Source organism: Salmo trutta, chromosome 32 (assembly GCF_901001165.1).
Source record: "Salmo trutta chromosome 32, fSalTru1.1, whole genome shotgun sequence".
In the NCBI taxonomy this organism is placed as follows: domain Eukaryota; kingdom Metazoa; phylum Chordata; class Actinopteri; order Salmoniformes; family Salmonidae; genus Salmo; species Salmo trutta.
The window spans coordinates 26,845,309-26,857,636 of record NC_042988.1 but is presented as its reverse complement, the minus strand read 5'-3'; the positions used below and the strand labels follow the sequence as shown (position 1 = coordinate 26,857,636).

At 44.3% G+C, this 12,328-nt stretch overlaps 1 protein-coding gene across 1 annotated transcript; it reads left to right on the top strand.

Moving 5' to 3' along the window:
- The first annotated feature begins 2,330 nt into the window (after nt 1–2,330).
- On the top strand, nt 2,331–7,061 carry LOC115171597 (aldehyde dehydrogenase family 3 member B1). The gene is made up of 10 exons (XM_029728576.1): nt 2,331–2,733; nt 3,661–3,824; nt 4,490–4,603; nt 4,756–4,876; nt 5,103–5,188; nt 5,335–5,416; nt 5,611–6,003; nt 6,225–6,391; nt 6,582–6,681; nt 6,791–7,061. Exons 2-10 carry the CDS (start codon nt 3,663–3,665, stop codon nt 6,988–6,990), a joined length of 1,425 nt encoding a protein of 474 aa, XP_029584436.1. The 5' UTR covers nt 2,331–2,733; nt 3,661–3,662; the 3' UTR covers nt 6,991–7,061.
- Nucleotides 7,062–12,328: the final 5,267 nt, after the last annotated feature.

Genomic DNA, 12,328 nt, shown 5'->3' with positions numbered 1-12,328 from the left:
CCAGTCCATAGCATCAATGCCTTCCTCTTGCAGGAACTGCTGACACACTCCAGCCACATGAGGTCTAGCATTGTCTTGCATTAGGAGGAACCCAGGGCCAACCGCACCAGCATATGGTCTCACAAGGGGTCTGAGGACCTCATCTCGGTACCTAATGGCAGTCAGGCTACCTCTGGCGAGCACATGGAGGGCTGTGCGGCCCCCCAAAGAAATGCCACCCCACACCATGACTGACCCACCGCCAAACCGGTCATGCTGGAGGATGTTGCAGGCAGCAGAACGTTCTCCACGGCGTCTCCAGACTCTCTCACGTGCTCAGTGTGAACCTGCTTTCATCTGTGAAGAGCACAGGGCGCCAGTGGCGAATTTGCCAATCTTGTTGTTCTCTGGCAAATGCCAAACGTCCTGCACGGTGTTGGGCTGTAAGCACAACCCCCACCTGTGGACGTCGGGCCCTCATACCACCCTCATGGAGTCTGTTTCTGACCGTTTGAGCAGACACATTTGTGGCCTGCTGGAAGTCATTTTGCAGGGCTCTGGCAGTGCTCCTCCTGCTCCTCCTTGCACAAAGGCGGAGGTAGCGGTCCTGCTGCTTGGTTGTTGCCCTCCTACGGCCTCCTCCATATCTCCTGATGTACTGGCCTGTCTCCTGGTAGCACCTCCATGCTCTGGACACTACGCTGACAGACACAGCAAACCTTCTTGCCACAGCTCGCATTGATGTGCCATCCTGGATAAGCTGCACTACCTGAGCCACTTGTGTGGGTTGTAGACTCCGTCTCATGCTACCACTAGAGTGGAAGCACCGCCAGCATTCAAAAGTGACCAAAACCTCAGCCAGGAAGCATAGGAACTGAGAAGTGGTCTGTGGTCACCACCTGCAGAACCACTCCTTTATTGGGGGTGTCTTGCTAATTGCCTATAATTTCCACCTGTTATCTATTCCATTTGCACAACAGCATGTGAAATTTATTGTCAGTGTTGCTTCCTAAGTGGACAGTTTGATTTCACAGAAGTGTGACTGACTTGGAGTTACATTGTGTTGTTTAAGTGTTCCCTTTATTTTTTTGAGCAGTATATATTACCAACACAAACCATGATCATGTGTGATGAGTGGCAGTGAATGACTGACAATATTAAATAATTTAAGTACTACTGCTGTTGACAAGGTCTATAATATAAATTAAATAGTGATTCAATTGTTTGATTCTTTGATCCATCTCTCCATTTATTCAAACCAAATGCAAATCGTGTATATATCGTTGAAACATTGTATGGTTACCAGCCACCAGCTGGCTTATGCAAAAATGCAGTTTCTCCTCAGCTGAAACAAGACCTATGCCCTCACAGGCCCACCCATGGCTGAACCCAGCCTAGTTGCGTGAAATCCATAGATAAGGACCTAATGAATTAATTTCAATTAAATGATTTCCTTCTATGAACTGTAACTCCATAAAATATTTTATATTGTTGCATGTGTCACGGTTGTCGTCGGTGAAGGAGGACCAAAACACAGCAGGTACGTGCAGGCTCATCTTGACTTTTATTTAACTATCAAAATGAACGTACAAAAATAACAAAACACGAACGATCAACAAAAACAGTCTGGTAAGGCACAAGGCGAAACACAGAACAATCACCCACAACTAACAAACACACCCTAATATATGGGACTCTCAATCAAAGGCAGATAGACAACACCTGCCTTCAACTGAGAGTCCCAACCCCAATTTACCAAACATAGAAACAGACATACTAGACTAAACATAGAATTCCTGAAAACCAAACAGTGCCCAAAAACCCCGGAATACTTAAACCAAATGCCCCTTCAACAAAACACACCACCCCGAACCACATAAAACGAATACCCTCTGCCACGTCCTGACCAAACTACAATACTAATTAACCCTTATACTGGCCAGGACGTGACAGCATGTTACATTTATATATCTTCTTGAGTATACATCTCCTATTCATACAATTAAATAATGCTGCTCGCAAGATAATGCTCTATACATAAATATACGCAATGCATTATATTCAGTAGGCTAGTCTATGGCTACTAAGACAGTCTGCCCACTTGAACCTGAATTTGATTCCCATTGAACTTGAAATAGAACAGGCAAGTAGCCCAAGCCTAATAGTAGGTATTACAGAGGAAAGACAAGTCAAGCTTTGTGCTGTGGTCTAATACTAGGCTATGATTAGGCTACAGAATATTATTATGGGCAAAAACTGCAAACATAATTTCACTGCACTATAGGCCTATACCAGGGATATTCAAATATTACCCAATGAGGTCTGGATTAGCCAAGCCTACTGCTGTTTTTTGTTCTACCTGATAATTCATTTCTCCCACGTGGTGTCCCAGGTCTTAATCATTCCCTGATTAGAGGGGATAGAATGAGAAACAAAGCAGCGTAACTGGCTTTAGGTCCAGGTTTTAATTTGAAGGGCCTTTAGTCTATGGATACCCATGTTTCTCTTCAGCCCCCAGACAGGTTTACAGGCTTGTTTTTCAAGTTCTACCAAAAGTCTATTCTGCTTTCCAGATAAACTAGCCGCGTTGGTAGGAAAACCACTGGCACCCGGAAATGCGCCACTTTCTTCGGGTTCCCATAACTCAAAGCCACCGGCAAGTTGGAATGTGACTTATCTGAGTTCAGAGACAGGTCTAAGAGTGTCTCGACAGGGCAACATACGACCATTTAGGCTACCTTTGGGCAGAATCAGGTGCGTTTTAACTTTTGATTTCCTCAAATTCCGACTACCTTTTTGTTAGGTTTCAGTTTATTTTTATTCATTCGCAGCATCTATTTACGGGAAAATTCAGGTAGGACTTCACAACTTCATCCACCCTGAAAAGAGTGCAGCTTGTGCAGTATCCTAACAAAGAGGGTTTCCGACGTAAACTGTTTTAATATGTAACAATTTGATAGTCTCTAGCTTAAATCGTTAAAGTTGCATCATCCATGCCTGTCACTATTGACACCCCGCCCACGCTTTCACATAATTATGGAAGGTTTTGTCGCGTTCGTTCAAATTACCCGTAACACAGCTGTGAGCAACCAACCATGAATAACTTGCAGCAATGCCTAATTTTTCACCTTTTTATAGCCCATATAACGGGCCGTTTATTTTGTCATTTTAACTTCTTTTTGCATTTTCTACACTTGACCTGAGCCAGGTGGCTCTAATGATGAAACCGTGCCCTGGGTGTAGGCCTATTCATTACGCCTATTTTGCAACGAAAACGAGAATTCATATTGGATACATTCTTCTAGGTCCCTCCCGTTCCGTTCTTAAATGGTAAAAGGTTTCTGTTAAAATACTTAATGAATACACCCCTGGATTCATGTGTTCTCAATGCGCAACAAACGTATCTTGACTGAAAATATAAAACAGTGCTCAAGGCTACTTCATGTGGGCTTTTTTAAAAGACCACTGAAATTTAGTCAGACAATTGCCAAGATTTCACAAACCAGCAGCCAATGATGTCTGGATTTTACAACTCTATATTACTATTGGCCAAATGAATGTCCAATAGCCAGGCTCTTCTCTAATCACTGGTTATTTTGGTTGTGTGGTGTCTCAATCCTATTTTACCAGGTGATTATTATCCGCTAACTCACTTTGTGTGTCTGTCTGTTGAATGGACAGAGATGGCCAGCCAGAGCGAGGTGATTGACCGGTTGAGGGCTTCGTTCCGGTCAGGCATGACCTTTCCAGAGCAGTTCCGTATGACCCAGCTCCAGAACCTTCTCTCCCTGGTCGAAGAAAACGAGCAGCTGATACAAGATGCTCTCCACAAGGACCTCCATAAGGTACTAGCATACACTCAGACACGGCGTAGACGGCTGTACACTCAGACACGGCGTAAACTGCTATACACTCAGACACGGCGTAGACTGTTGTACACTCAGACACGGCGTAGACTGCTGTACACTCAGACACGGCGTAGATGGCTGTACACTCGGACAGGGCGTAGACTGCTATACACTCGGACAGGGCGTAGACTGCTATACACTCGGACAGGGCGTAGACTGCTATACACTCGGACAGGGCGTAGACTGCTATACACTCGGACAGGGCGTAGACTGCTATGCACTCGGACAGGGCGTAGACTGCTGTGCACTCGGACAGGGCGTAGACTGCTGTGCACTCGGACAGGGCGTAGACTGCTGTGCACTCGGACAGGGCGTAGACTGCTGTGCACTCGGACAGGGCGTAGACTGCTGTGCACTCGGACAGGGCGTAGACGGCTGTGCACTCGGACAGGGCGTAGACTGCTGTGCACTCGGACAGGGCGTAGACTGCTGTGCACTCTGCGTGTCCTCTGCCTCCCTCTCTCCAACTCATTATTTCCTCTCTGTCTCTCTTTCACCTCATCCTCTTTCCCTGTCCCTTTTTCTTCACCTTAGATATCTCGTTGTCCAGTTCCCTCTCTCCCTCGATCATTTCACCTTCTCCCCTCTCTCTCCCCCCTCAGCCCAAGTTTGAGTCGGTCCTGTCAGAGATTCAGATAACCCTGAATGACCTGTACTTCGCCATGGAAAACCTCAGGACCTGGATGCAGCCGGAATACAACATTGGCAAGAATCTGGTACGGATTCCATCAACATTCACTGTCAACTGTTTGACTCTACCCCCTTTTACTATGTCTCAACATGTAAACACACACAATTGGAATATTTCTTTACTGACTTATGTAATAATTGTCCAACCATCTACTTTCCCCTCTACATCCTGTTTTAGGCCACTAGGATGGATGACTGTTTCATACGCAGGGAACCCTTGGGGGTAGTTTTAATCATCGGGGCGTGGAACTATCCTCTCCATCTTATTCTCTTACCTTTGGTTGCTGCAATTGCTGCAGGTACACATCTATCATGCCTTTGTATACCTAGAGGCTTTGTTAATAGTAATGGATTGGATTTATAGCATTTTTACAGTAGCTCAAAGCATTTTACATCCACCACCAATGTTGCCTTGTCAGTAATGTGTGTATGTGTAAAGTGAATGCTGACTCTCTTAGCATTTCATTATTGATTAGGTTTGATTTTGTGACGATTACATATTTATTCCATGATGTCGTGAACCAGGAAACTGTGCCATTCTGAAGCCGTCAGAGATCTGTCAGGCCACCGAGCAACTCCTGGCAGAACTCATCCCCAAATACCTGTCTCAGGTAGTACACACACACACACCTATATGTGCTTTCATATCCCCCTGCTTCTGTTACCTGTTGTGGATCATCAATGTAATGCAGGCCAACAGTGCCATATTTGCTCTATACCTGCCCACTTATTTTGTTTTGCCATCTGACTATTGTAGGACTGCTATGCAGTACTATGTGGTGGAGCAGAGGACACCAAGTCATTGCTGAAGAATAAATTTGACCACATCTTCTACACAGGTGAAGCCTAACAGAGAGGACTCCTTAGACCAATAATATGTATTAGCTCAATCCCTCTTTGTAGTATGTTTTGTGTTTAAAAATATTGGCCTTATGCCCCTTTTATCTCACCTTTACCATATCACCTCTATTGCACTCTTGCATACCCTTTCCTTCTCTTCCTTTGCCTTCACCCTTCCCCATCTCCTCCCCAGGTTCCCAGGTGGTGGCCCGCTCCATCCTTCTAGCGGCGGCGCCTCACCTGACCCCCGTCACCCTGGAGCTGGGTGGCAAGAGCCCCTGCTTCATTTACGGCCATATCGACATCCAGAAGGCCGCCAAGCGCCTGTGCTGGTCCAAGTTCTTCAACACTGGCCAGAGCTGTGTGGCACCCGACTACGTCCTCTGCACAGCCCAGACCCGGGACGCCCTGCTGCCCGCTCTCCGGGAGACCCTGCGGACCTTCTACGGGCCGGACCCCGGAGCGAGCCTGGACATGGGGCGTATAGTCACCCCACGCCACTGGAGACGCCTGATGGACATGCTGGAGAATTCCAAGGGGAAGGTGGTGATCGGAGGGGAGAGCCGCGAGGAGGACAGGTATATTGGTGAGTTTGGGGGGGTACATGAAAGGATGATGAGATGAAGGCAGTGGTGTTGAGTTTGGTTTGTATACTGCTGCCACCTTGTGGCTGTGAATGCAAGTTGAAAGATTATGTTGAAATAGGTTAAGGTGGTAGCCTTGCTGTTAAAGTGGCTTTAATTTCAAATATGAGTAACTAATCATGCATATAGAAGCAAATTCTTGCTGATCAAGTGGTGTTTCTAGCTCCCACAGTGCTGGTGGACGTGCAGGAGTCTGATGCTCTAATGCAGGAGGAGATCTTTGGCCCCATCCTGCCCATCCTAACCATAGAGTCTCTGGAGGAGGGCATAGACTACATCAACCGCCAAGAGAAACCCCTGGCCCTCTACGTCTTCTCTGACGAGACCTCGGTAAGACCATGACCTACATTACAGCACATAGATGTTTCTTCTCATATCTATTTTCTTATGTTATAGTCATGGTGGCGTCCTCCACAGAGCTATAGTTTAAAGTTGTATATGTAGTTCTATGGCTGCCTCTGCCTTCACTGTGGCTCCACTCTTATGGAATAAATGCACATTCCTCCCCTCTCGCTGTCAGGTGGTGACCACAGTGTTGAACAACACCAGTAGTGGTGGTTTCTGCGGCAATGATGGTATAGTACACATGGCCTTGCCAGGCCTGCCCTTTGGAGGAGTAGGTAAGTGTGTGTCTGACAACGTAAATGTAAATGACGTAGTCATTATCAGAAGAAAAGCACTAGACATGGATCTGATCATGGTGCCCTTTCATCTTCCTCTACCCTCCAGGTGCCAGTGGGATGGGTAGCTACCACGGCCGCTGGGGCTTTGAGACATTCAGCCACAGACGGGGCTGTATGAACCGGAGCTGGTTGCTGGAGAGGGTCAACGTCCTGCGCTACCCGCCCTACAGCGACTACAACCTGGGCTGGTTGCGCTGGGCCACCACCTTCAAGAAGAACAGCTGGGGAGGCTGCTCAGTCATGTGAGAGTGGCACCCGGTGCGTGCCTGACTGTACTTCCAAAGCCGATGGGCTTTTCTTAAAGGTCCAATGCAGCCGTTTTTATCTCAATGTCAAATCATTTTTGGGTAACAATTAAGTACCTTACTGTGATTGTTTTCAATTAAAATGACCAACAAGTAACGTCTTCTTAGCAAAGAGCAATTTCTCAAGCAAGAATTTGGCTAGGACTGTCTGGGAGTGGTCTGGGTGGGGAGAGGAAAACTAGCTGTTGTTGGCAGAGAGGTTTGAATCTCTTATTGGTCTATTAACTGATTTAGCACCTGGAGTTGTCACCAGGCATTCCAAGAGTCCCTTTCCACCTAAACGGGCTGAAATTTCAGGCAGTCTTTTTAAACTGCTCTTACACTAAATGGGTATTATCATTTTTCACAGTATTATTCCAACATCATAGTGTGGAAATGTATAAAACACAGAAATCTATTTTTTGGACTGCACTGGGCCTTTAAAGTATCGGTCCAGTGTTCCAGATTTCTATGAAATAATTGACCTAAAATTCAAAAAATATATAGTTAAGGATGTTAAAAACCAGCTTTTCTCTGTGCCCTGATTGGAAACAGTGGTTGGCTGTATACTGGTAAAAAAAAAAAAGCTGACATGCCAACTCAGCCAATGAGATGCACAAACACTTGGATATTCAAATTAGCTACCAACTCCATGTTGGGCAGTGCTGTACGCAGTGCCTAGCACGCTTGCCTTCTTTTTTGGGGGGCCTTGGCTGTGTATGCGTTGCCTGCCCTGTCCGCTAAGAATCCGGATCACGTTTTGCACGTTATTTTACGCACACTACGTAACTGCTGCTCACACTCCCCTTCCTTTACATTTCTCTCTTTACTCACCTCTTCTGAACTATGATGATGGTGCCTATCTCGGCCTTATGTTTCTGAACAGCTAAAATAAAAACTGCTGCAATTTGATCGAACATTCCCCAAAATATTTATTGAAGGCTATACAACCTTCTCGGTTGTAACAGATATTTTAGTTGCCCAAGCAGGACTCATTAAACAACAAGCGTTTTGTGTGATGTAGGCCCACCCATACTCAACTAGTGGACCGGATCGGTTGGGCTTCGATCCCTGGTATCATATAAACACACACAACATGAAAGAATTGCAGAACATTTGCTTTAAAACAGCAAAAATAATATTTGCCACATGCAGAATGTGTAGAATTGCAGGAAATTAGCTATAAAACTGCAACATTTTTAAGATGGGCGTGAACAGATTGGAGTCGCATGGGTTGTGAGGTGGGGGTTTGTTACTACATCGATAAATTACATTATCCATCCGGACCACCTCGGAAATGTGTGACTGGACCTCATCAAATAGTACTTGAGTACCCCTGATTAGGCTAATCTTTATAGTTACTGCCATATTGTAGTAGTACTGTGGGAGAATACAGGAGAAGTACAGTAGTAAAGTTCCTGAAAAATAATGCAACTCCCCACCTGAGTTTTGCATAGGAACTCTCTGTGTTTTCCTACTAACTGGTATTTCGCTTTTCAATTATCATGCAATTACAGCATGAGTAGGCTACCTAGCGGTTCCACCTCCAGGCAGCCTAACATTCTAGGCAGCCCAAGCATGTGAATCCGGACCGGTAACCTGAGTCTGACAATGGGCGAGTTCGTTCTATGGCGCCTGTGCGCGATTATCTCTTATATCGTTTGTCAACTACTGACTACTATACTGAACAAAAATATAAACGCAACAATTTAAACGATTTTACTGATTTACAGTTCATATTAGGAAATCAGTCAATTGAAATAAATTCCTTAAACCGTAATCTATTGGTTTCACATGACTGGAGGGCATATGCCCACCCACTTGGGAGCCAGGCCCAGCCCATCAGAATGAGTTTTTCCCCACAAAAGGGCTGTATTGTTGACAAATACTCTGCAGTTTATCGGCTGTCCGGTCCTGGGCTGGTTACACGTGCGGTTGTGAGGCCGGTTGGATATACTTCCAAATTCTCTAAAATGACGTTGGAGGCGGTTTATGGTAAATAAATTAACATTACATTTTCTGGCAACCGCTCTGGTGGATATTCCTGCAGTCAGCATGTCAATTGCATGTTCCCTCAACTTGAGACATCTGTGGCAATGTGTTGTGATTACAACTGCACATTTAGAGTGGCCTTTTATTGTCCCCAGCACAAGGTGCACCTGTGTAATGATCATGCTGTTTAATCAGCTTCTTGATATGCCACACCTGTCAGATTATCTTGGCAAAGAATAAATGTTCACTAACAGGGATGTAAACAAATTTGAGAGCAATAAGCTTTTTGTGCGAATGGAAATATTTGGGGATCATTTATTTCATCTCATGAAACATGGGACCAACACTACACATGTTGTGTTTTATATTTTTATTAATTATATTTGATTATAATTTTCATAGTTATGCTGCCATATTGTAGCAAGTTGGTGAAAAAAGAACTAGCCAATGTTTGCAATGATGAGAAAAGAATTGCTATTTTGACTGCCTTTTATATCTTACGTGTGTTTGAACTGTTACAACAGACCACAAAGTTTGTACGAACATGTCGATCATGTTTTCTGTGTACAACATGATAGCTGCATGTTAGCCTAACACCCCTCCTGAAAAAAGAACATGCAATTACACTTGAGGCATGGAATGCATAGTTTGAACATGCCCACCATATCTTTAGTGTACAACAACATTTCCCCCTCCATGTCAAGGAGGAAGTAGGGGCAGCAGAACATGTTAGCTTACTGCTTCTCAACAGCCAGCAGGCCAACTTACAAACCCCAGATTTTGAAATAGAAGTGACTGAGATTGTTGTTGTTGTTGTTGTATAGGCTTACTCCTTTTTGCTATCACAACCTGTGGATTGCTTGGCTTGTGCGCTGCAGTGCCCTCACAAGTCAGTTTCAGAGGGCCTGTTTGGTTTGGCTGTACTTGGATAGGGCCATTGAGTCAGCAGAAAAGAGCTGTGAGAAAGGGGGAAAGAGGTCCTACCTGTGGTTCTGGTTTAACCAGGTTATTCAAGGGAGGGACACAGGCTGCATCTCAATAGTCTTGATTGGCTTCCTTCCCTTATCTCCTCTCCTTTACCATGAACTGGAAAACTGAAGAAAGGTGAAAGTAATGTGGTAGATACCAATGGCTTTCACCGTTCTTTCAAATATTTGCAGCTGAAGGGAAGGAGAGCCACTATTGCAATCCACCCAGGGTGTGGTTTCAGTTCTGTATGTTCACTGCTGCATCACAATGGTCTAAACCTGCTTCTTCCAGGGTCTGGAGAGCTAAAGGGTTTTTAGCATTGTTGCACAAGACCCCCATTGTTTTCCATGGGGTTAGTATAGTTATTCACAGAACGGTCTTATGTAACAATTTTACTGGGTTTTGTTATATGCTCTGTGACATGTTCGGTGGTGGATGGATGTTTTTTTGATTTTATAAGTTTTGTTCAGAAGACATTAACTAATAAACCTTCCTTTATATTAATATATTTGTTGGCTTATAATTTAAGCGCCAATTGTACTGTTATTGCCCCATTCTCCCTCATCCCAGCATGTTGCTTTTCTATGCAAGTCATTGCATCATTAGTGCTTCACTCAATTACTTTTTGAATGTAAGGTGACTGACACTTTTCAATATCATTGAGACAAAATCCCACTCTTTAAACATGTTCAATTTCCATCATGACTTGATTAAAACTCATAGAAACTCTTATCAGACAGGCTTTATCTCCAAAATCCCCCAAATCATATAATCTGAACTGACAGTGAGGCACTCCAGGCTTACACAAGTGGCATGTACAGTTGAAGTCAGAAGTTTGCATACACTTAGGTTGGAGTCATTAAAACTAGTTTTTCAACCACTCTGCAAATTTCTTGTTAACAAACTATAGTTTTGGCAAGTCAGTTAGGACATCTACTTTGTGCATGACACAAATTATTCCAAAAGGTTGTTTAGACAGATTATTTCACTTATAATTCACTGCATTACAATTCCAGTGGGTCAGAAGTTTACATACACTAAGCTGACTCTGCCTTCAAACAGCTTGGAAAATTCCAGAAAATGTCATGGCTTTAGAAGCTTCTGATAGGCTAATTGACATCATTTGAGTCAATTGGAGGTGTACCTGTGGGTGTATTTCAAGGCCTACCTTCAAACTCAGTGCCTCTTTGTTTGACAGCATGGGAAAATCAAAAGAAATCAGCCAAGACCTCAAACAATTGTAGACTTCCACAAGTCTGCTTCATCCTTGGGAGCAATTTCCAAATGGCTGAAGGTACCACGTCCATCTGTACAAACAATAGTACGCAAGTATAAACACCATGGGACCACGCAGCCGTCATACCGCTCAGGAAGGAGACGCGTTCTGTCTCCTAGAGATGAACGTACTTTGGTGCGAAAAGTGCAAATCAATCCCAGAACAACAGCAAAGGACCTTGTGAAGATGCTGGAGGAAACCGGTACAAAAGTATCTATATACACAGTAAAACGAGTCCTTTATCACTATAACCTGAAAGGCCGCTCAGCAAGGAAGAAGCCACTGCTCCAAAACTGCCATAAAAAAGCCAGACTAAGGTTTGCAACTGCACATGGGGACAAAGAGTACTTTTTGGAGAAATATCCCCTGGCCTGATGAAACAAAAATATTACTATTTGGCCATAATGACCATCGTTATGTTTGGAGGAAAAGGGGATGCTTGCAAGCCGAAGAACACCATCCCAACCGTGAAGCACGGGGGTGGCAGCATCATGTTGTGTGGGTGCTTTGCTGCAGGAGGGATTTGTGCACTTCACAAAATTGATGGCATCATGAGGTAGGAAAAGTATGGATATATTGAAGCAACATCTCAAGACATCAGTCAGGAAGTTATAGCTTGTTCGTAAATGGGTCTTCCAAATGGACAATGACCCCAAGCATACTTCTAAAGTTGTGGCAAAATGGCTTAAGGACAACAAAGTCAAGGTATTGGAGTGGCCATCACAAAGCCCTGACATCAATCCTATAGAAAACTTGTGGGCAGAACTTAAAAAGCGTGTGCGAGCAAGGAGGCCTACAATCCTGACTCAGTTACACCAGCTCTGTCAGGAGGAATGGGCCAAAATTCACCCAACTTATTGTGGGAAGCTTGTGGAAGGCTACCCAAAATGTTTGACCCAAGTTACACTCAATTAGTATGCCTTTAAATTGTTTATGTACACTTCTGACCCACTGTGCATGTGACGAAAGAAATAAAAGCTGAAATAAATCACTATGCTGACTTTTCACATTCTTAAAATAAAGTGATGATCCTAATGGACCTAAAACAGGGAATTTTTACTAG